Here is a 25,504-nt window from a genome sequence, read left to right as displayed (position 1 = left end):
AACGGTGTGATGGACAGAACAGACCAATGCTGTCCGTACTCAAAGGAGCTGATATCGTGGTGGGTAAAGATGGACAAAGTAAAAGCAGTGAGTAAATCCCACAGCATGTTAAGAAGGGCTAAGTGCGATGGACAGAGGTAAAGAAGGGGAAGAATGGGGAAGGGATACAGCTTACACAGGGTGTCAGGGAAGGTTTTCACTGAGACGACTCGGAAGCCGACCCGGGGGAGGAGGGCATGAGCTGAGAGAACGGCATTCCCAGCAGAGGGCGCAGGGCCTGAGGCCGGCTGTTTCAGAGACCTTGAGGGACAGGCACACCACTGGAATTCTGAGTGGAGTGGGGTGAACCGATTCTTGGATCGCTGACCTAGGGGGAGAACGTCCAGGTTAGGAGCTGGCAAGCTGCGACCTGCCTGCGTGGCAAATCTGACTTGGCCACTTTTGTAAATAAAGTTTTATTGGAACGCTGCCACGGCCAGTGTTTCTGTACCACGGGTGGTTGTTTTTGTATTACAGCAACAGAATTACCTTGTACCACAGCAACTGTTTTGGACCCCAAAACCTAAAACAGTTGCCAGCTGACCCTTTTTAGAAAAAGCTTGCCACCCTTTGGCCTTTACCAGGAGATCGCAAATTTTTTTTTTTTTTTTTTTTTAAATCTCAGACCGCTTCGTTCTTAAAAGAGGACCCCTAATACAGCCCCTATGGAACTTCCTCAAAAAATTAAAATAGAATTGCCACATGATCCAGTAATTGCACTGGGTATTTACCCAAAGGATACAAAACACTAATTAGAAAAGATACGTGCACCCTGTGTTTCTTGTAGCGTTATTTACCATAGACAAGATATGGAGGTGAATGGATAAAGATGTGGGGTATACACACACACACACACACACACACACACACACACACACACACACACACACTGGAATATTACTCAGCCATAAAAAAAAGAATGAAATCTTGCCATTTACGACAGCATGGATGGATTTAGAAGGTATAATGGGAAGCGAAAGAAGTCAGAGAAAGACAAATACCATACGATTTCGCTCATGGAATTTAAGAAACAAACAAAGAGGGACCAAAAAAAAAAAAAAAAAAGTCTTAACCAAAAAGAGCAAACTAATGGTTACCAGAGGGGAGGTGGGTGAGGGATGGGTGAAAGAGGTAAAAGGGATTAAAAGTACAGTTACCACGATGAGCACTGAGTAATGTATATAGAAGTGTTAGGTCACTGTGTTGTACATCTGAAACTAATATCACATTGTATGCTGGTTATATTGAAATTACAATTTGTAAAAAAGAGGACCCCAAAAAGCTTTTGCTTGTATAGGTTATATCTACTGCTATTTAATGTTAGAAATTAAAATAAAATTTTTCTTTAGGTTTATTTATTTTGAGAGACAGAGAGAGAATCCCGAGCCAGCTCCATACCGTCAGCATAAAGCCCAATGCCAGACCCAGACCAGAAATCATGAGATCATGACCTGAGCTGAAATCGAGAGTCTGATGCTTAACAAACTGAGCTCCCCAGGCACCCCTGAAATAAGAGATTTTTTAATGCTTGCTTCATTTAAAATAAAAGACTATTATTACATGTTAGCATGTTTTTATGAAAAATAGCTGGATCTTACAAATCAAAAAATTTAGTGAGACAGATGGCCTTTTTTTTTTTTTTTTAACATTTTTTGCAAATCTCCTCAATATCTGACTTAATCTGAGACAATTGGAATATCATAGCAGGTTGTGCTGTCAGCCTGCTAACGATGTTACTTGATTGAAGTGTATGAAGAACGTCCGACCTTACAAAGATACGTGGTTGGAAAACGGGAGGGTGGGTGTTTTAAGAACTTTCTCAGAAATTTGCAGACTCTTCTTTGATATTACACCAAAACTCGACAAGTAGTAATTTCTTAAAGCTCAGTTACAATGTGGAATCTGAAATCACATCAGTGAGCTTTCTGTACTTATTTCTGCATAATCTACAGGTGCATTTACACATAGCGGTCCGAAGACATCATGCTTTGGTCATTTGGAACAGATGGTTCACTGAGTTTCGTGCTCTTCCAAATATTGACACATTTCATTATACAGAGTCAGGGAGTCATGGGGCACCTGGCTGGCTCAGTTGGTTAAGCTCTGACTCTTGATTTTGGCTCAGGTCATGATCTCACAGTTCTTGGGATCCCGCCCCCCATTAGGCTCCGAGATGACAGCACAGCTTAAGGTTCTCTCTCTCTCTCTCTCTCTCTCTCTCTCTCTCTCACTCTCTCACTCTCTCACTCTCTCACTCTCTCACTCTCTCACTGTCCCTTCCCTGCTCATGTGCCACACATGCTCTCACGCTCACTCTCTCTCTTTCCCAAAATAAATAAATAAACTTAAAAGTCACATTAATATCACCACAAGTCTCATCAGTATGGAGAAGCTGTCATACTCACAGTGATGGATAAAAGTTTCTTCAAACTCTTCTTTCCACTCAAAAGCTCAAATTTTACCGTTGGCAGCAAGCCCTGGGAACTGTTTTCTGTGATGTGCCAGCAGGAATTCCCCCCCCCCCCCCCCCGCACAAAGCGGAGCCCCGCAGCTTTGTTCTTCTTTGAGCAAATACCTACCAAATGCCCAGATCGGAGTAAAGACATTGCCACTTGATCTTCCAAGCAAAAATGTTGTGATGGAAAAAAGTGGCTAGTTGAGCCCATAACTCAAACCACCACAAAAATGTTCTTTTTTTAACGTTTCTTTATTTTGAGAGAGAGCACACGTGCACGCGTGAGCAGCAGCGGAAGAACCGAGAGAGGGGAAGAGATAGAATCCCAAGCGGGCTCCGTGTTGTCAGCGCAGAACCTGACGCGGTGCTCCGTCCCACGACAGTGGGATTGTGACCCGAGCCGAAGTCAAGAGTCAGACGCTTAACCCACTGAGCCCCCCGGGCAGCCCCCGTCACAAAAATGTCCTTAAAACATTTCTTCTTGATAAACGGGAGTGTTTTCTATATATTCCCACAAAGAATACTGAAAAGGTATTGACTCCACGGTCAAGATTTACTAACGTCATTGCTTCAAGGACATATTTGTACATACATGTAACATGTATATTTTTGTATGTATTTTATGACAATATCGATGAGTACCACTGATGCCACTGGATTTATGCTGAGCTGCCCACAGTTTTACCCATTAATTTTTTTCAATATCCGTGCAAATATCAAGACAGTGAAAAAAGTAGAACGTGTCTCAATGTTATTATAAAGATAGTTTTGACTCTGCAGACCATGAAAGGGTCTTGGAACCCCAGGATGCTCAGCACACTTTGAGAAATGCTAGTCTAAGGGAGAGAAAGTGGTTTAGGCTGATCTCCTGCCCTCTGGAGTTCAGATAAACTGTATAAGCTTCCCAAGTACAGCCTTCCTCTGTTCTGCCTCCTAGTTGAGGCAGTTTTGTTCCCTGGAATTGCCCCTGGTGGAGATCCCAGCCACCCTCCAGGGTTCCTTGTACCTCTCTCCCCGGAAGCTTTTGCAGTGCTCCTTAGAGGAAGGAGGACTCCATTCACTGGCCTGACTCCCCCCATATAATAAGCCAGAGTGACCTCTGAAGCCACATGTCCTGGTTTTATCACTTGTCAGCTGTGTGTGGGTTGCTGAACCTTTCCTGAGCCTCAGTTTCTTCATCTGTAAAACGGGGATAATTTTACCTACCTTTGCTAGGTGAGGAAAGACCCGTTCATATATATATAAATATATATATATATTATATATATATTTATATATACATATATTTATATATATATATATATATATATATATATATATATATATATATATATATATATATATATTATGTCCAGCATAATGTGTAGCATATGGGAATTGGTCAGTGAATTTGGTTGTAACTTATCCATTCTACCAGTAAGTGCCTTAAAGGCAAATTTTTGGTCCTTTTTATTTTTTATGCCCCAGAAATGCCTCAGATAGTGCCTCATTCAAGCAAGCACCTAGTAAACATAGCTTGATGTAAATTATACTTAGAGCCTGGATATTAGAGTTGTAATTTGACTTCATAATTTCATCTCCCTTCTTAGCTCGTAGAATAAATAAATTCTGTTGTTGCCAGGACTTTCTGTTGTGACGGAACCTGGACATCTGGCATCATCTTGTGGCTCACACTCTTGGCCATGACTTAACCTTATTTTCTATTTCTGTTTTTTTATTTTAAGTTAATTTAAATTTGGGTGAGGTCCCCCCCCCCCACCCCCCGCCACCCCACTCCCGGCTAATGATTTGCATTTACATGGAGATGAAGCTTCCCTGAGACTCAGAGCCGGGTAAATTCTGTTACAGGGGGAATAATACACACACAGCGACCAGAAACTTGGCTAAAGATACAAAGAGGAATAAGCGGTTTCTTCCTCTGACCAGTAAGCGTAGACAGTGCTCAAATATTGCAAATATCCCGTCTTGTTGTTGTTTTTTGAATTTGAGAACATTCTTTGTTAGAAACCAGTGTGTAAAGGAAGGTATTTGTGGTCTGTATTCAAGAATCCCTGAAGAAGGGCAAACAGGCCATTGCAAGGGGCAGCGGCTGGGTTTGTGCAGAGGAGTACATGCTGTGGTTGTGGAAAGGGGCCCCAGGTTTTCCTTCTGAACCACTCACCTTGTCATCATTTCGTGGGTCGGCTTTGTGCTCCCCTGACGCATCCCCGAGAAACACCGAGCATTTCCCCTGGGCTGACGGCAGGATCTCACACATCCACCGGACCCAGGAATGCCAAGCACCAGGGGGGTGGAGAATTGGCCCCGGGGTGGTGGGGACTCCAGCCTGGGCCCCGTCCCCAGTACCAGGAGACTCCTCAGTCTGAGTCTCTCATCTGTGAATTACAGGCTACTTTCTTTTTTTTAATTTTTTTTTAATGTTTGTTTATTTTTGAGAGAGAGACAGAACATGAGTGGGTTGGGGCAGAGAGAGAGGGAGACACAGAATATGAAGCAGGCTCCAGGCTCTGAGCTGTCAGCACAGAGCCCGACGCAGGGCTCGAACTCACAGACTGTGAGATCATGACCTGAGCCGAAGTCGGCCGCTCAACTGACTGAGCCACCCAGGCGCCCCCACGGGCTACTTTCTAATCAGTGCCTGAGCTGCCAGCCATCGATTCAGGGAACGCCGGGCATCGATTGCTATGTGAGATCCTGCTGTGGCCACTCAGGAACACCAAGAATGAACACTTCTTGTTGTGATGACAGAGCTCGGAGAACCAGTGCAGCCGAGCAGAATTACTGGGATCAAGAACTGTGTTTTCTTCCACTTTCTACCTCTGGGCTCGGCCAGGTGCCTGGCACAAAGTGGGGTGCGGGTAAATGTGTGGGTCTGAAGGGATTCCCAGAGTGAGGGGGCCCGGGAGGTACACACAGGTTACTCACGGTAACGAGGAAGACATTTCTCGGAAACGGACAAAGACGGGCAGAGGGCCAGGCGCGCCCATAGCTGGAAGACGTAATGTGGGGGAAAGAGGCATTCCGTGCCCCCGTGGCCCCTGCAGCCACTTAGTGGCCCGCTTCCCCTTTGAAGACCGTTGAGACCAACCATTTCTGGCAGTCGGGGCAAGAACCAGAGCGTGGTTTGGATCCAACGTTGAGTGATTGATGACTCAAGTGATTGTCAGGTTTTCTGATTTCCAGTGGGTGGGGGGAGGGGGGGACGAGAACCAGGGAGAAGACAGCTCGGGTGACAAGCTAGGGAGAGGATTAGAGACGAGCCAACAGGAAGGTCTGCGGAGCGGGGAGCACCCACGGGGCAGGGTCGTGATCGGGGAGGGGACAGAGCCCACGCGGGCTGAGGCGCCACGGCGAAGTTGGCGCTCACGTGTTCTGCGCTCTGCCCTGGCACACGCGCGCGTTTTAAACGTGCGAAGCCCGATGCCTCCCGGGTGCCTGTTTTCATGACGTGTTTGTGTTTCAGGGCTCCACGGTGGCTAGAGAAGCTAGCGACAAGGAAAAGGTGAGTACCCTGACCTACTCCCGGCGCGGTCCTGCCGACGTGCTAGAACAGCACCCCTGTCCCCCCTCTTTCCCTCTTGCCTTCCGCCGCGACGCTCCCGGCTCCCTTCCGCCACACCGGCACCGCGTCACCCAACTGAGGGGTCTCCTGCGGCCCTCGCTTCCTCGGATGAGGTGCCCCCCTCCCTCTGTGTTGGCTCCTGGAGTAGTTCTTGGTTTTAAGGGTGGATGAAAGAAGCGTTTCGCGTGCAACCCGGTCTTGAACCCGGTCTCTCAGGATCCAGACTGGCAGGCACAGCTCAGCAGCGGGGGTCCGGGCCCCACGTTACCCCGAACCAGCGGGCGGGAGCTCGAGCGCTTTCCGCGTGCCTCCCTGAGCCCTGGCTTCGCACCTGCAAAATGAGGGTGGTAGAGCTTCAGCCTGACCTGTGAAAGGTTGGCTCGGATGAGCTTCCGACTCCCTTCCGACTCTAAGATGGGGTTGGAATATGTGTCACTTGCAGAATTGGGGATGGAGAGACTACCTCTTTTTACCTTTTCCTGAGTCACTGGACAGCAGGCAATATTGGAATCCCATCTCGTTTATCATGCAAGATGACAGATTCCACTTGAATCCGTTTAAGAATGTGGGAAGTGGCTTTCTGCATGTCAATCTGAACTGACCAAAATCGACATCGGCTTATATGAAAGGGACCTCTGTACCCTCTGTTATTCCCCCTTGTCACTTTGGGAGATGCCTTTTTTTTTTTTTTTTTTTTTTTGACCAAACCGTTTGGAAGCTGGGCTCAAGGTTTTCTGTTTTTGTTTTGTTTTTAAATTAGTATCTTAGAGTGGCGTCATTCCGTCTAGATTTGCGGTTCATATTTTGGAGATCTGCTGTATTCATTCAGAAGTGTTTGTGAATTCTTTCGTGGGTACCATCCCTACAGGCTTCAGGGACTAAAATAATGAACGACACAGACCCATCTAGCAGGCGACACAGACGTTAAATAGGAAATGACCATCTCGTGTGATAAGCGGTTTAATAGGGCACATGTGGCCCCTGACTCTGGTTTGGTGGGGTTGGGGGGGAGGGGCTTCCTGGGGGAGGTGATGTTTGCAAACCTGAGGACAAGTCAGAGTTAGCTGGAGGGAGGGGTGAGAAGGAGCATCCTGTACAGGGGTGCAGAGGGGGCGCACCGGGCGCCCTAGCTGGAGGGGGAGGTAAGCCGCACCCGTTGGAAAGGCTGTTGAAATGACCGGGACAGAATGGTGGCCGGAGCTGGGATGGCGGACAAGGATAGGTTATGGAGGTTTAGGAGGAAGCATCCACAGAGCTCAGAGATTAAATGAGCTGGTCCCCCCCTGCCAGGGGACCAGTGCCAGGGAGTGTGTGTGGAGGGAGGGCGGGGTTCGGGATGACTCCCGGCTGTCTGGTTTGGACGGTGGGGAGGGTGTCGATTCTACCCACGAACGGGGGAGAGCAGAGTGGGAGGAGTTTGAAATGTCAGTCCCCCTCTCCCCCATGACAGAGATGCTCATTTGGCATGAGGGGCGGCAGGGAAGGTTTCAGCCGGAAGCAAAGGGGCTTGGAAACCTCCAGGAAGGATGATCAGGGAAGTATAGGAGACCGCCCAGGATGAGAAGTGTGTCTGGAACCAGCCCAGAAGAGCATCGGATATAAGGAGTGGGTTAAGGACGAGAGTCCTGCAAAGGATCGGCCAAAGAGACACATTTACTGAGTGTCTTGTGAGAAATGCCCAGTGAACCTTGCCCCTGGTCTTGGGAGACGTGCACGCTGGTTGTAGCCCAGAAACCAGAGAGAGAGAACTGCCCCGGAATCAGATACTTCTGCAGGCTCAGGTAGGGTGAGGACTGAGAGTTATCCATTGGCCTATCACCAAGGAAATCTCTGGTGACCTTGCCTGTGACAGTGGGTGCCACAGAAGGCAGAGAGCAGTGGGTTAAGGAGCGGGGAAGAGAAAGGGAAACGGTGGCTCCTTCTTCGACCATTTGTATTTTCACTGTGCACTAGTGGGTGTATTTTGACATTTCTGACCTCCACCTACATCAAGACTCACGTGGGTATTTAAGTTTCAGCCCGTGAGAGACTCAGAGGTTTAGTATGGCTGGGTTTTCTCCTAGGAGAAAATAATCTGGACCATCTAGAGAGCCACACAGACTTTGCTGCGTTGTAACAAGAAGCCAGCCCCTGAGGAGGAACTGTGGTTGGGGTGGCATCCACTTCTCCACGTCGGTGGCTCTGTTTTGCCTTTGCGCCCTAGTACCCTGAGATCATTGCTAGCAGACCCCACCCTTCCCGCCCTCTGTTATTTTAATGTCTTCAGGTTTGCTCCCCAAGGGCGTGGTCTGCTTGGACAGTAAACAGTGCCCAGAAAGACAGTTAAGGCCATGGGGTGGTTGCTGCTGAAGCCAAAATCCGCAAACGAGGACATCTACGAAGGAAAGCCACAAATATTTGACATCCTCGAAGCTGTATTATTTCATCAGAAGCAGACCCTTCGTTCCCTATCCCTCCCTCTACTCTCTGCCTACAGGACCACGCACTGCCCAGAATGCCCAAGGCCCTCACCACACCCCCACTGCCCCCTTCACCAAAAATGCACCGCCTTTTACTGGTCTAGGTGTCTGTGAAAAAGAGTGAAATTACAGAATTTCTAACAGAAACCCGCTTTTCTGAGGCGTCTAAAATGCTTAGAATGCTTTTCTCATATTCTGAATTGTTCCTCAAAACATCTCCCTAGGAGATGGGCTTAGAGAAGTCAGAGAGGGGAACGACCTTCCCCACCTCACATCGGGACCGATTTGAGACCCATGAACTTACGTTCCCGTGGGGCGTCACACAATCAGTGGCAGAGGTGAAACCTTCCCTTCGCCTGGGGTTTGTGTTTTTACTGTGCGTTTTGATGTCTTGGGCTTTAGAAAGGCAAATAGCGGTAACTGACATTGGTGGAGTGTAAATCTTACATGAATTCGGTCGGATCATCCTTACCACCAGGTTGGTGCTCTTACTACTTCCTTTGAGTAAATGAAGTTAGTTCGCAGACAGGTTCAGTCACTTGTCCAGAGTCCCCCAGTCACGGTGTGATACAGCCAAGGGTCTCAGCCCGGAGCTCACGCTTCTGACCACTGTGCTGTTACCCTCTGAATGTCTGGCAGCTCTCGGTCTCCTGTTTTAAAAGGACATAGCATCAAAAACTCATGTTAATCCCGTGAATCATGAAGCATTCACTGCATTGCCAGAAACAATGTTTCGGAGTTAAGTACGGTGCTAGAGCAGTTCATTCTGAGTCTTGATCTTAAAATTCTTAAAGTAGCGACATCAATGGTTCGGTTTCATACTATGTTGGCAAGTTGCCGCCGTTTTTGTTTTTCTTTTAATATATAAACACAGGCGACCTCCCTGTGTCTTACACCGTGTACACATTAACGCGGTCCACACGATTGCCCTGCGGAAGAATTCCGTGCCCTCTACTTCTGTCGGGGCGTGGGGTTCGTGACAAGTCTTCTTCCACAAAGAGTAGCTCCACGAGGCCACCCGCCTGCCCTTGTAGTTTACAAGTGCTCACCGAGCAGGGGCGAGAGGAAACACCTTAAAGGTAAGGAATAGAAAAGTAATTCAAATTTGTCATTGGCGGAGGCGATGCCCCCCCGCCCCCACCCCTGCATTGGCAGGACGGCATCAGGGCTCTCTGATACGGCGGTTTGTTTATAATCTGGCAACAGCGAGGGAATGGTCACTAAACTGTCCTACTAAAAAGAAATGAAATGTATTAATAGAGCAGAACTCCTAAAAACATTGGGTTTTCAAGTTCTAAAACACGTCTTTGCCCTTGTTGCCCTCTCAACTTTCAGGTTTTCTTTCCATGAGCAGTTGATATTTTTCATCTCCCAAAAAACATGCTATTCTTTGGCTTCGCAAGTAAAACCATTGATGTCATCAAAACAGCCACCGTTAGATATATTTCTTTTCTGCATTTTAGCCTTTCACGAATGGAATCCCGTGATCTGCCAAGAGTCTTCTCACTGCTTTCACCGTGTAACTATATTCTCCAAAAAAAAAAAAAAAAAAAAAAAGATTGTCACGGTGCAAAGGATAATTTTCGTAAAGAATCCCCACGGCCTTGGCTTGATTAGTAACCTGGCTTGTTAGTTTTTCCTTTCATTTGAATCTCCATAACTGTCTTCATTGCCCAGACTTCCAACTTGTTGCTGACAAGTTTTGAAACCGTCATTTCAAATATTTAGTGATCTAGGTGCAGACAAGTCCCGTCCCCTGATTTCAGCTCCCTCGTAATTAGTGTGATTTGCATTAGCATCATAATGAAGATGGCGCTGAGGGAAATAAAGAAGTTCTGTTGCAACAATAATGGAATCACTTTCATGGCAACAAGTATCGGAACACGTACGTACAGATGTCTTGAATTTAAAAAAAAAAAAAAAAAGACCAGGGCTTTTTTTTTTTTTTTTTTTTTTTTTTTTTTTAAGCCGTTGTCAGATTTTGACAGCTGCTATGACTTGTTTTATTCTTTAATTCTTTCCTTTTTACTGGAAGGGCATCTTCCATTCATGGCTCCGGCAGTTTACCTCCTCTAAATGAGACAGAGAAATGCGAATCTCCCTGGTGGTCGATCTTTTCACAGCTGCGCTACGATTCCAGTGTGACATCGAATTAGTAATTATAGCTGAGCGGACTGCTTTTTACAAATGACAGCCTGAGCCACGCTGCCAACAAGCAAGCCACTCAGCAGGGAATCTAGGGAAGTAAAAGAAAACTTAACTGGACTCACTTGATTTCTGGGGGATTTGACCTGACTCTTTAAAAAGCCCATGTTCTTGAGCGAGAGAGTCCTGGGGACTTACACAAATATGCATTTTGTTCATCGCTCTGCACAGTTCTTCTTCAAACTCACGTCTGATTTGCTTGGGTGAAGTAAAGCCTGTGTAATGGAGTCACTAGGTCGCAATAGGAAGACTGCTTCTAACGTAGAACCTTCTCACTGCTTCTACTGCTTCTAACGTAGAACCTTCCCCCTGGAACCCATGTGAAAGAAAACAGCTGTCCCGCAATTGACATTTGTGTAACTATATCGGCAATAATCATTGTTGACACTTTGATAATGGGCTACAGAAAGCTGCCTTGTCGATCCCTGGGCATTGTGAATTGCACTGGCAATTAAGTGAGTGTCATTGTCTCTGACACTTCACCTATTACTGACCGAGGCGTCAGGCGAATTCATCATTAATACCCTTACATCGAAAACTGCTTTCCTAAACCAGTTTCCAGCATTTCTTTTGCGATCTTTACATTGTAGCAAATTGCGATTCATTCCTCCCTCTATCTGGTTCTTTGGGATGCAGTTAAAGGCAAGGGGACAAAGACGATCGGAGCATCGAGCACAGCAGCGTGTCCTTCTGGGAATCTTTCCGCTGTAGGCTGATGATCGGTTAAAGCTAGATTATCACGGGTTCTAAGCCCTAAACTCAGCTAACGCTTTAACCTTCTTCTGTAAACTCCCTTTTCTCCCCAGATGGAAGCAAATCGGTTCCCATTGCCAGCCAGTGTTAGAAACGCCTCTTCCAGCGCCCGAAGTGCAAGGAATAGGTTCCTGCCAGGGCAGGAGCGGGGTCTGTTTCTCGGACCTCAAGTTAAAGGCAGCGGCGCTAACATCTGCCTCGTGGCCCAGAGAGGGTTTATAAAAGGGGGTTTGGGGAGGGGGGTGCAAAGAGCATTAGTGGATCTGAGTCCCAGCCCCTGCTCTGGCGTTAATAGAAGTTCGGGGTGTGGGGATCAATCATTTCACTTGGTCGTCATTCGTAAGATTAAAATATTTGATTGTATCATTGGTTCTCCTGCTTCCGTGCAAGATCTCTCGTTTCAAGTGTAGCTTTCCCCTCCTGCAGAGATGCAGGTGAGTATTAGACTTGACTTTGAGGAGTCCTGGACTTGACTGACAGTCACTAAAATCCTGTCTGTTCTAGGTATAGGTGAAGATGATTGCTGTGGTTAATGGAAAAAATGTTTGGAACTGTCCTATTGTATTAGCAGATGTAAGAAGCCTCTAATGTAAACCATGGGGGTGATTCTGGGAAGTGGAGTTTTTAAGATTCAGTTCGTTTGGAATTTGGTAAGAGTGGCAGGCGGAAAAGAGAGAAGATAGCACAGGCAGTGACTCTGGTCAGCACCTGCCAGGTGACAGCATGAAAGTCCTCAGGCAGGTCTGGCTTGCGGTCGTGTATAAACTCCTAGTTGCCTTCGATTCATTTTTATTGCTCTGGGATGAATCCAACCCAGAGTATCCCAAGCGCACAGGGAGCAGTGCTGTTAGATAGGGAATTTTTTTTTTTTTTTAAGCTGAAAACTCTTAGTTCCAGAAAGAGTCAGGGTGGAGAGAGGACTTTAAGATTTAGAATGGGACCTGAATTTAAGGCAAGCTGTTGCAGATGCATACTTACTAAAATAATAAAATTGTGATGTTCGCTACGTTAGTATTAAACCAGAAACTATATAGTACTTAGCAAGCTTCTTCAGTTTTCAGACTCTTGAGATTTCTTATGTCGTCACCATCAACATTTGCGCGACAGAATCTTCTGGTCAGATCGCAACCACCCGTTTTGTGTGTCTGGCATGCAGGTTAACTGTCATCACGTCACAGCCTGTGGAGGAAAACCAAACTGTCACCATTGATATCGTCACTTACAGGGACAGGCCCTTACAGTTAAAGGGCCATCATGTTTTGAAAAGTATGACAATATCAGAAAAGCGGTAATTTCACATTTTAAATATTAGCTTGAAAATTTTAGGCAGGGGCACCTGGGCGGCTCCGTCGGTTAAGCATCCGACTTCAGCTCAGGTCATGATCTCACGGTTCGTGAGTTCGAGCCCCACATCGGGCTCTGCACACTAGCTGCACAGAGCCTGCTTCAGATTCTCCCTCTCTCTGCCCCTCCCCCCCATAAACAAATAAACATTAAAAAAAAAATAGGGAAGATAAATAACCAACATCTGGGCACTTGCCAGCCTTAACAGTTGTTTTTTTTTTTTTTAATGTTTATTTATTTTTGAGACAGAGAGAGACAGAGCATGAATGGGGGAGGGTCAGAGAGAGGGAGACACAGAATCCGAAACAGGCTCCAGGCTCTGAGCTGTCAGCACAGAGCCCTACGCGGGGCTCGAACTCACAGATCGCAAGATCATGACCTGAGCCGAAGTCGGATGCTTAACCGACTGAGCCACCCAGGCGCCCCTAGCCTTAACAGTTCTAAGTGGCCAAATCATACTAGGGCTTAGCCGGCTGTGTGTTACCGAATTGCAGCGCTGTTTGACAAGGGTGTTGAGGCATATTCTCTTTCTACATTTACACACAAACAAGTTCAAAATGAAAACCACGCACCTTTCACATCCAGCTGCTGTACATTCTCACTGTGGAAATTACAAGGTGCAGGAAGAGCCGTCGGGTCACTTCCCAAGCCACGGACGTATGTAAACATTCTGCTTATGTTGTGAAAGAAGGTCGTTACATGTGCTCTTCCTGAGAAAGCAACTGTCGTCTTTGCTACTTCTGTACGATCTTTACCCACATTCACCAATTTGCCTTTCCGTGTATCAAATTTGTGGCTTGCATGTTTTGAGAAGCAGAACTGACTTTATTGTAAATCTCTAACATCTCTGATTACCCTAAAATTGATACCATATACGTGATGTTATTCGATCAGATTCTCTTTATCCTAGCTCCAGTGTAAGGATTACCTGAAATTCCCTCCCTCACAGAAATATTTCTGGAGAATAGATTTTCAGCCTCACAGACTGATTTTTATGAAGTGTTTTGGAAAGCCTGGGGAAGGGCGTTTTATTCTTTTTTTTTTTTTTGCAAACTTTATTTTCATGTAGGTGAGCCTTGAATAACAAGTAAATCAGGAACATAAGCAACCCCGAACATGAGACAATAATTAGTACATATTTTTTTTTTTTTAATGTGTCTTTGGCTCCAAATGTGACAATACGGCCCATCAAAGGGACGCCAGGCAGCAATTTTTGACATTGGGGTTTACAATTAGACGTTTTTATTTATTTATTTATTTATTTACTTATTTATTTATTTAATGGTTTATTTATTTTTGAGACTGAGAGAGACAGAGCATGATTGGGGGAGGGTCAGAGAGAGGGAGACACAGAATCCGAAACAGGCTCCAGGCTCCGAGCTGTCAGCACACAGCCCGACGCGGGGCTCGAACTCACGGACCGCGAGATCATGACCTGAGCCAAAGTCGGACGCTTAACCGACGGAGCCACCCAGGCGCCCCAGATATTTGGTTTTTTGTTTTTTTTTTTTTTAGTGTTTTTTTGACTCCTCTGAAAGATAATTTGATTTCTTAATCTCACTGAAATAACACTTCTGTATCATTCCTGGCTTTCCTAACCCTTAAAATAACCAGGGTTACTTAACTCCATGCACGTGACAGCAACTGTGTATCAAAGCACAGAACCCAGTGAAACAGGCAACTATGTATGCAACCCAATGGGATCATCTCCATTGGAAACAAGATGTAAATCCTTTAGGTAAACATTTAGTTTGGGTTTTGTCTTCACAGAGCATTTGTAAAATTTTTAGTAATTAGGAATTTTTAAGTTTTTATTAAAAGTGCTAAAAATGTTTATATTAGAAGGGCAGTTCTAATGCCTTGGTTTTTTTGTTTTTGATCTCCTTCCCTCCATGCCTTCTACCCTTCCTCCTCTGCCCCCCCGGGGATCCATAATTTCTCTCTGGCCACCGCCTTCGCTCCTGGGTCATTGTCTGCTGAGCTGGCGACAGAGGCTCACTCTCATTTCTAAAACTGAGAGCTCCAAATTTGGTGGTGGTTAGGTCTGCAGATTTTTCCCTTTTTTTAATCTCAAAGCCCTGACCAAATCTGTCCTTAGAGATCATTTATATCTTTTACGGAACCCTAGGGAATAATAAGTAATTCTGTTTGGAAGCGTCTATACACTTAAAATATCCACGTGTTGGTGACCTTCAGGTTCTGACTACAGTCGCGTGTACGTCCTGACTCTCACGGCCATGTTCGTTTGTGTTTAGTTACACATAAACCGTTTGGGCCACGACCAACGTTGTTCCGTAGCATGTTGCTTACTGATGAGGAGTAAAGACTTGGAAAGAGACACTTTAAGCAGCTGGTTCAGAACATCAGAGCCAGTATGACAATGTTACCTACGCCAAACGTTTTGAAAACCTTGCTCCGGCCTTATCGGCAATGAGTTTGTCTCTGCCTATGCAAGCCATGCTTGAGAGCGTGCCCAGCAAAGAACGCTGATGATGTTTGTATATAACCCCCCACATGGCAAGCCCGACCCTAAGCTTTTTTTTTTTTTTTTTTTACGTTTATTTATTTTTGAGACGGAGAGAGACAGAGCATGAACGGGGGAGGGTCAGAGAGAGGGAGACAGAATCTGAAACAGGCTCCAGGCTCTGAGCTGTCAGCACAGAGCCCAACGCGGGGCTCGAACTCACGAACTGTGAGATCGTGACCTGAGCTGAAGTCGGATGCCCAACCGACTGAGCCACCCAGGCGTCCCGACTTTTTACGTGTCTGAACTCACAGAATGGTCACAACAGCGCCGGGGTTCTTGCCGATCCCCGTTTAGAGAGAGGAAGCCAAGTCACAGGGAGGTGAAGTAACTTGCTCAAAGTCACACAGCTGATAATTGGAGCAGATGAGATGTAACCCCCGGCAGCCGGGACCCAGTTTGTGCTCATACCCTCGCGCTTCAGTCCGGGGCCCGTGTAGAAACCCGGGCTGTGCCGGACGGGCCCGTCTGGCATGAATGGCCCGGCAAGAAAGTGTGAGGGACATTCGTCGTGCTAATTTTGTCCCAACCATGGAAGCAGGGTAGGCCAGTCGCCAAGGGGACAGTGTCTCTCTGCTTACACCTTTGGCTGTCTTTGCGCTTTTCCAGGCCACATTAGTGGGGGTGAATGCCGTTTCAGGGCTAGCCCACCCCAGTAGAATCCTCTCCTGCAAAAGGGAGAGTCGCCTTGCCTCGTTAAACTGGGGCCGTGCCGGACTCTGTGCTGAGCTGGTTGGACGCAGCCTCCCTCGGCTGGCTGGGGCCTGGGAGCAGCTCCTGGCGGGAGTCCCAGCCCAGGGCCGGGCAGACCGGGGAGGGCCATGTGGTAGATCTTTCTGGGCCTCTCCTCCCGGCCAGTGTGGTACTACAGTTCCCTCGTTACACGTGGGGGCTCCCAATCTACACGGAACTGGCCAGGAGAACTTGGTTCAGAGGGAATAAATAAAGACTTAACCTAGTCCAGAAAGGTTGCTGACCGCTGGCTGGGAGCCAGCCTTGGGAGTGCAGTGAAGAAGCGATTCTAAGCTGATGGCTTTAGCTCTGGTGGTTTCCTCCGCCCTCTGGCTGGTTCTGCATTGACCTCGAAAGGGTATGAAAGACACCCGTTAAAGAACCAGGCCGGGGACTTCGAGGCTTTCAAAGCTCTCCTAAGTGCAGATAATCCGGTTGCGAAGCAAAGGGTAGCCTGCACTGCTGCCCACAGTGGCTTCTGTGCTGCTCTGCGGACCTCACCTCTGTGGGCCGTGAACACCGCGAGTTTATTAAGTTCATTACTTCATTGCGTAGTGGTTTTCTTCACTTTAAAAAAATGTGTCTTAAATATAAATGCCTCTCATTATCAGAGGGATGTATTGAAATTGTTCTACCAGCTAAGTAATAAGAAAAAAAAAAGAAAAACCAAAAAACAAATTATTTCTAACGTTTATTTTTGAGAGAGCACGCGTGTGTGCAAGTGGGGGAGGGGCAGAGAGAGAGGGAGAACACAGACTCCCGAAGCGGGCTCCAGGTCTGAGCTGTCAGCACAGAGCCCGACGCGGGGCTCGAACCCACGAACCGTGAGATCATGACCTGAGCTGAAGTCCGACGCTTAACCGACTGAGTCACCCAGGCGCCCCCCCAAAAACAGATTCTTAACTATACAGAACAAACCGATGATTGCCAGAGGGGAGGTGGGGGGTGATAGGGGTTAAGAGCACATTTACTGTGATGAGCGCTGAGTGATGGAATTGTCACATCACTATATTGTATACCTGAAACTAATATAACACTTTACTTGAATTAAAATTTTAAAAAAAATTTTTGTTTTAAAGCTGAGCAGTAAGGTTTGCTTGAGCATGAATCATTGTCAGGGGACTTTATCTGTGTCCTTTTTTTTTAATTTCTTTTAAAAGAAATTATTTTAGGGGCGCCTGGGTGGTGCAGTGGGTTAAAGCATCCAACTTCGGCTCAGGTCATGATCTCACGGTTTGTGGGTTCAAGCCCCGCATTGGGCTCTGTGCTGACAGCTTGGAGCCTGGAGCCTGCTTCGGTGTCTGTGTCTCCCTCTCTCGCTGCCCCTCCCCCACTCATGCTCTCTGAAAAATGAATAAACCTTTAAAAAAAAAATTAAAATTTTTTTAAAGTTGCATAATCTCTTCTAAACTCAGTTACCTTGTTGGTACGAATTTGAGAGAAATAGTTAAGATTGTTGTGCAGAATCAGGGGGATGGTGCACTTCAATGAATTGAGGCACATGAAATGCTTATTAGCACCGTACCTATGGCTGCTGGTGCTGGTGGTGTTTCCCCCGTGCTGCCCATAAGGCAACAGCCTGGAGGGTTCCAGAAACCTGGCCTGGGCCCTGGCAAGTAAGGGGGTGGAGCCAGGATCCGGACCCTCCCCGACATCCTGGTGCTCCCACGCTCTTGCCCCACCACAGGCACTTGGGGGTGGGGTACGTGTAGACCAGTGTTGGGTTCCTCCAGCAGCTGCCCCGCTAAGGATCTGCCTTTGCCTCTTGAGACTTTCGATAAGCCCTTAAGTCTTTTAACCAATCTGGTTGCCCTTTTTAAAACTTGATCCAATCTAAATACGTCCCTAGTGCCTGTGAAATTCACAAGTGAGCTCAGTAATATAGTACAGGGTGCCCGGAGTTTTACGAGGTAGGATTAAGTTTTCCCTGTCACATGAAGTAACCCTGCTGGGGTAAACCTGAAAACGGCATTCATCTTCATTAATGTGCCTGGAATTATAAACACCTATCCAGCGTGTCATTTACTGCCTCGGCCGGGCTTCGACATCGCTGGCTTCAGGTTTCCCTTTTGCTCACACAGAAACAGAAATCCCTGTGCCCTTCTTCTCTTACACATACGAAGCGAGTTGAGGCAGACACCTTAATCCTTAACGCTGCCCCCCGTCCCCCACACACACACACACAGACGCCCATGTCGTCCCCTTGGAGAGTCCCCTCCATCTCTGTTCTTGGGTGGAGACCTGGCTTCAGCCCTTTCTTCAGGGGCGCCTCCGGTTCCGGGTTTGGGGCAGTGAGAAACCCTGGGTCTGTTCAACTTCAGATCCTTGCATTTCATTCTCTGAAACTTCATTACGTTTATGATTCCGATGGAAGAACTGAGGGCTCAGTGCGGTTGACCCCAACATTTCACGTTAATGTGCGGTCTTCACATTTAGGGTTTTTCATGTCACGTTTATGACATTATTTTCAAGTTATTAATGACAAATTTAGGGAGTTCATCTACCAGGCCCCTCCCATAGCTTTTGGGAACAGCGGCATTGTGTTATTTCCTCAAAACTCTGACTCCGCATAAAAGTATTTGAAAGATCAGTGTCCCCCAAGAATGCTGTTATTCATCTGTCCATTTTGCTTATTCATGCTGCCTTATTTAAAAAAAATTTTTTTTAATGTTTATTTCTTTTTTGAGAGAGTGACAGAGCATGAGCAGGGGAGGGACAGAGAAAAACACAGAATCTGAAGCAGGCTCCAGGCTCGGAGCTGTGAGCACAGAGCCTGAAGCGGGACTTGAACCCGTGAACCGTGAGATCGTGACCTGAGCTGAAGTGGGACGCTCAACCAACTGAGCCACCAAGGTGCCCCAGGAATACGATTATTTATAGTACACATAAGGAAAAAGTGTCAAATGTTTGGATCTCTGATCTCTGCTATACCTGCATTGTAGAAATAGCTATTCTGGCAGTAGTCTTACCAAAAATTGCAAAGCTTCAAATTTTTGCAAAGTTAAAAACGAGTAGCAAAGCTACAGATTTGGAATTGTGTAATATATGTGCATATATGTATATGTACAGACAGATGTGAGCAGTTTACATAGCAGGAAAAGTGAGCAGTTTCAGGCATTTGAGAAATGGTTCTGCAGGGGTGCCTGGGTGGCCCAGTCAGTTCAATGTCTGACTTCAGCTCAGGTCACGATCTCACGGTTCGTGGGTTCGAGCCCCACGTCCGGCTGCTTCGGATCTTCTGTCCTCCTCCCTCTCTGCCCCTCCCCTGCTCGCGTGTGCTCTCTCTCAAAAGTAAACATTTTTGAAAAAGAAAAATGGTTCCACAGATCTGTGCAATGGGTTTTCTTTTATCACTCTGAATAGCGGGGTAGGGCAGTGTGGGGAACAAGAGAATACATTCTTTCCTTGGATTATTTTTTTTTTCATTTAGCTCACACTTATGGAAAAGAGAGCCATTCAGACATTCATTAATATGGTAAGAAAGACAATATCTTATATTGGATTCCTTTCAAGTGGAAGAAATAAGCTATGAGTTGCTGACGGGAGCAGGGAGGGGTTTTGATTGCTCTTGAACTCTCCCAAAATGCAGGTTGCACGAAGTTAAATAGAATAATCCTCACGAGTTTAAAATTAAATGCCCATATTATCCTGCAGCATAAGCTAGTTTTGTTCTGCTTGTGACCCGTGTTTCGGTCGTCCCCCCCATTACTTTGCGTTGATCGGGTCAGCGTAAGTTCCGTTTAATCGCCAGCCCACCACCCTCTTGTTTATTTGTAAAGGACAGAACTTCTCATCTTAGTATGTTTTGTATTAAAAGAAGACAGTTTCCTTCGGCATTGCCCAACTGCAAACAGAATTTTCTTGGCGGGGTGGTGACCAGGAAGGCTTAGAAGGACAGGTGGCTAACCAACCTCTGGCTGCATGATCTCCCCGACTGAGAAATTAGATATGATTCTGGATGGTGCTTTTCTGAGGCCAGATAACGTGTTATTTGTAACATGAACCCGGCAAAGGCTACCCAAAAAGTGTCGGGGGCGTGGAGTTGGGTTGTACCAGTAAGAAAATTGAAGGTTCCTGACAAAGAATTCCAAGAATACAAATTCTATACTTAGAAGACCTCTTGTAAGAAAGTGAATCCAGGAAAGCAGTCAGGTTCATGCCCACGAAAACCATGAAATCTGTTACTAAACTTCATAATATGGAGCATGTGTGACCCTCCACTCCTGGTGGGAATGCTTCCAGCGGCCGTAGCTCACTGGTGCCCCCTTGCGGTATTCAAGCCACCTCGCATGTTGTTGCCTTGGGTAAAAGACTCCCACAGTGAACGAGGGGGACTGTTGCTGGGGGTGGAAACTTATCCTCCGGGGACTGGAAGACATACGTGTTTTGTCTTTTTTAATTTTATTTTATTCAAGCTTCTTTCATTCTTTTTGTCATTTGCTTTAGGCCAAAGAGCTACCGACCTTAAAGGACAATGACTTCATTAACGAGGGCCAGAAGATTTATATTGACGACAACAACAAAAAGGCCTTCCTGGAAAAACTGAAAAAGGATGTCGAGGTAAGAAAAATCAGTATAAAGGACGGCCCCGTTGTAGAAACGTCAACCGTCTGGGTTGGCTCCTGAAGCTTCTTCAACCGTCTGTTCAAATCTGCAACCGAGGCCAAAATGCCTGTTGTACGTGATCAAAGTTAGGCGTAAACAGGTGTATCTCACGCGTGGTCTGGTTGAGAAAAGCGCGCCGGACCACAAACCGAAGAGAGCGCCTGAAGGCCTCTGCCGGGCATTGCCCCGCTCGGGTTCCCACCTTCTAGTTGGCAGGAGGGTCTGTTCAGTGGAAGCCCGCTCGCGCCGACTGCCCGCGGCCCCCAGAGTGAGGGTTCCGCGGAGCCGTGGTGTCCCGTCACGCAGCAGAGCATTTCAAACGCAGACGTTCAGGAACCGCATCTCGGTGTCCGTGAACACATTCCCGGTCACCCGATGCTTGAACATTTCCAGCAGTCTCTGTGAAAGTAGCCCCACTGAGCCTTACATGTCGTGGGAACGGAGCAAAGGTGGCTCCTCATACCAGTGTCATGGGGGGGGGGGGGATGGTTGTGACACATCAAATACTGTGCGAAAATGGGCTTTTCGTCCATAATGAAGTTTTCTTTCTTTCACTGTTATTCTGGTTAAGAATGAGAAATGTACTTTTCCTGCTCTCCCGTTGGACTTCCTGTTATGCATCTTTTAGAAATCAAGCCGGGAGAAGTTATTTTCTTGAAATTTGTTAGGTTTGTAAGACAGTGCAAAGAGAATTCTGATTTAGACGGTTACTGAACTTTCGCTGAGCTGTTACTTTTGTTCGTACGTATGCGTGAACGTGGTACACTTTTTATTTTTTTTACTTTTATTTCTTTATTTTTTTAATACTTATTTTTGAGAGAGAGACAGAGAGAAGGAGAGAGAAGAGTGTGAACAGGGGAGGGGCAGAGAGACAGAGGGAGACACAGAATCCAAAGCAGGCTCCAGGCTCTGAGCTGTCGGCACAGAGCCCAATGTGGGGCTTAAACTCACGGACGGTGAGATCACGACTTGAGCCAAGGTAGGACACTCAACCGTCAGAGCCACCCAGGCGCCTCTATTTTTTTACTTGTAAAATCCAGTCCCCCACACAGCAATACAGCTCTACTACTTAGAGGCTTTGTGGAAAGTTCTTTTCATGTCATCAAACAAAAACAATTAAAATGGCTTGAGCCAAAGGATGAGTGTGCATTAGACTGTATCCCCCGCGAGGGCTGAATAGTTTTTACAATATTCTTTTCACTGTTGTAACATCTCTTTCATTGTAAGATACCCAGACAGACTGAAGGAGTTCATAATTATTTTCAGGTCATGAATTTATTCTCATTAAAAACATTTACTTTTTTTTTTTTTTTAACCTAGCTCATGTATATACTTCAGTTAGAACCTAAATATTGTTTATTTGTGAAGGATACAACTGTCTACTGAGAAAGAGAAGTAGAGGGGATCCTGGGTGGCTCAGTGAGTTGAGCGACTTCGGCTCAGGTCATGATCTCACAGTTCGTGAGTTCGAGCCCTGCGTCAGGCTCTGTGCTGACAGCTTGGAGCCTGGAGCCTGCTTCGGATTCTGTGTCTCCTCCTCTCTCTGTGCCCCTCCCCTGCTTGCACACTGTCTCCCTCTCAAATATAAATAAACATTAAAAAAAAAAATAGAAGTAGAAAAAAAGTAGAAAATCATGTAACATTTTTCTCCAGTCTTTCATTAATAAGTTTATTTTTCCATTGTTGTCAGTGGTTATTATTATAATACATATTAAACATTAAATATTTCCCTTACTTTGGTGTCAGCCTGATCTAACTGATAACTAAGTACTCGAGGAAGACCTTCTCAGTTTCAGCTTTTTATTCATTAATCAGTGAATCTTTGATCCTGAGAATAATATGGCTTGAGCAATTATGGTAAATATGCTTTAGGGGTTGTGCACGATCTGCCAAGAAAAAATGTTTTCATCCTTTTTTCTGTTGGCTGTGTACCACTAGGATATTTAGACTCCAGAACTAACGTAACTGAAGCAGTTCAAATTTACAGTTGAATTACATAAGGATCCTCTTAGCCCTTTTGTTGTCTCTAATAATGTCGTTGATTAGAGGATTTGGAGAGTTTAATCCCATACGTGGCTCTCGCGCTTAGCTGTTCTGTTGAAATGGAAGCAGGGCATAAAGCATTCTTTCCTTAAAAAAAAATTCTCAGTGGCTGATACAAGTATCTTTAGTTTTGAAATTCATGCAGAAGCATCATTACATTTTTAAGCGGGTAATTGTGGTGAGGTAGCTTGACATCTGATCTTGGTAAATGAAACTAGATTTTAATCTAGTTTCATTTTTGTAACACTCTGCTTTCTAAGTTAGCTGACTGGCCTGTTAGTTTTTTTGGAGGGGATGGGGGGTTGGTGGTACTTTTTGTTTTTTACTTAAGACTTAAAAGGTGAACTTATTACACCTCAGTAAGTAATCTGCTTTTTTATGTTTTTTTTTTAAATGGTTATTTTTGAGAAAGAGAGAGCGCAAGCAGGGGAGGGGCAGAGAGAGAGGGAGACTTGAGGGTCCCAAGTGGGCTCCACGCCGACAGCAGAGAGCGCCATGTGGGGCTCAGACTCACGAACCGTTAGATCGTGACCCGAGCCGAAGTCCGATACTTAACCAAGTGAGCCACCCAGGTGCCCCAGTAACCTGTTTTTGTAGCAGAAAGAAGAGAATGTCCTGAGAATCTAGCTGTTCTGGTTGTTTTGTTTCCCTGCACCCAAAATCCTGTTCCGTTCATATACTCTGCAAAGAAAGCTTTGCACATAACTCCATATTGGTGAGCCCTTTTCTCCAAAAGGAGGTGCTGTATGGAGAGGGGCAATCACTTTTGCCTTCTGGCCTGCGCGTGGTCGGCGCCCACCGTGACTGCAGAGAACTGACACCCGTATCTCCTCTCACTGGCTCACGCCGGGATCCCCGTGGTGTCCGGGAGCACCCCCACCATGGGGCATCTCAGCTGTGGGGTCTCTGGGCCCGCAGCCTTGGAAGTGGGTGGGAGTCGGGAGAGGCCGGCGGGGGATGGTGAGCCACCAGTGTCGACCGAGCCACGCGTAGAGCCTGACTCCTTCCCATGCAGACATCGTCTCTTTCATTCGAAACTCCTGGGGATGAGTGCTGTTGTTACCCAGTCTGTGGATGGGAAAACCGAGCCCAGAGACTAATTTGGGATTTGAGGCTGTCAGAGGCCACGCTCCTAAACTGCTCTGATACGAAACGCAAATGAGAAACGTCTGTGAGATCGCAGTTAAGATTTTGTTTCCCGATAAATGACCCAAAGGAGGATTATTACAACTTTTAACGAGTGATACAAGAGAACTGTTAAATAGTGCTGGTTGGAATTTTAATTCTGCATTGCAGATGTGTTAGGAGGTGGTAATTCAGTAGAGCGAATCTGTTAATAAATAAAGTGAGTTTAAACGTTGCAAAAGAGAGCTTATTAATGGCTCCCTTACCACGTCGTTTTCTAGAAGGGTTTGTGACAGGACTCGTTAAAGATCTTGAAGAAGACACTAGCTCAGAGATTTGGCATAAAGAGGGATTAATCATGAAAGAATCAGATTAGGTGGGATCTTCTGAGGGGAAAAGAAGCCCAAAGGTCTGGCAGATAATTATTAACAAGTTGGAAAAGGAGGAAAGGCGAGGGGCCTGAAGATTATAAAGATTTAAACATCGTCATGCTTCGAAATCTTACGTACTTAAAAGAAAAATCAATAAATTTGAGTCAGAAGCTTAAAGGGATGAAGAGAAACCAGAGCAGATGTGTATTAAGTTCCTTAATGTCAGCTGGAGGCAAACCCCAGCAGTGGAACCTTTAACCCCTCCCCAGCCACGTGGAATCTTCCAGGCCACGGCAGTTTTGCGACACCCGGCGGGAATTTTCTCGAGTTTATTGCCATATTCCCCTCTACTTCAGAAGAGATGGAAAATAAACTTTATGGAGACAAGAGCTAGTGGGGTTCTCCACACTTCTCCTCTTGGCCCACCTAACCTGAACCTGTCCCCGTGTTTAAAGTGCGGACTTGGGGCGCCTGGGTGGCGCAGTCGGTTAAGCGTCCGACTTCAGCCAGGTCACGATCTCGCGGTCCGTGAGTTCGAGCCCCGCGTCAGGCTCTGGGCTGATGGCTCAGAGCCTGGAGCCTGCTTCCGATTCTGTGTCTCCCTCTCTCTCTGCCCCTCCCCCGTTCATGCCCTGTCTCTCTCTGTCTCAAAAATAAATAAAACGTTAAAAAAAAATTTAAAAAAAAAAAATAAAGTGCGGACTTGTTGGAAAAAAGGCTTCTACCATAATAACAGCGACACGGGCAATCACAGTAACAGCCTCCATTGTTGCGAGCGAGGCCCGGTTTCCATCACCTGAGCTACGCATCCCCTCTCCTTCCTCTCCACACCCCTATGAGCATAGTGGGATTATCCCATTGTACAGTTAGAGTAACTGAGGCTCGGGGAGGTGGATGCCTTGTCAAGTCACAGAGCTAGTGAGAGAAATAAGGTTGCATTTCCCATCGGACTCCCAGACCTATACTCTTATTATTTTTTTAATATTTATTTTTGAGAGAGACAGAGGATCCAAAGCGGGCCCTGCATCGACAGCAGAGATCCCGATGCAGGGCTCAAACTCACAAACTCTGAGATCACGACCTGAGCCAAAGTCAGATGCTTAACTAACTGAGCCACCCAGGAGCCCGGAGAGCAGCTTCTTACCTAGAGATGCATATTATGTTTCACTGATGGTTTCAGTTTTGTATTTTGCATACAGATGTTTCCTTACTGAAAAAGGGAGCCTGGGCACTAGTCTGACTGCAGAGCTAAGACCCAGGAAAGGGCCTGGCATCGTGAGCATCGCG

At 46.4% G+C, this 25,504-nt stretch overlaps 1 protein-coding gene across 3 annotated transcripts in view; it reads left to right on the top strand.

Annotated features, from left to right (window-relative positions):
* The window catches only part of PIP4K2A (phosphatidylinositol-5-phosphate 4-kinase type 2 alpha), a 186,814-nt gene that overhangs the window by 149,579 nt on the left and 11,731 nt on the right, over nucleotides 1–25,504 (top strand). For 2 of the 3 annotated variants that reach the window (XM_060659174.3, XM_078450357.2), the window contains exons 6-7: nucleotides 5,958–5,996; nucleotides 20,520–20,633. In XM_060659174.3, the coding sequence (XP_060515157.1) occupies nucleotides 5,958–5,996; nucleotides 20,520–20,633 (153 nt within the window). The remainder of the gene's footprint in view (nucleotides 1–5,957; nucleotides 5,997–20,519; nucleotides 20,634–25,504) is intronic. The other variant, XM_060659177.3, reaches the window with a different exon arrangement.

The sequence above is a fragment of the Panthera onca genome, chromosome B4 (assembly GCF_046562875.1).
Source record: "Panthera onca isolate mPanOnc1 chromosome B4, mPanOnc1 haplotype 2, whole genome shotgun sequence".
Taxonomy (NCBI): domain Eukaryota; kingdom Metazoa; phylum Chordata; class Mammalia; order Carnivora; family Felidae; genus Panthera; species Panthera onca.
This window is presented reverse-complemented; position numbering and strand designations above follow the sequence as displayed.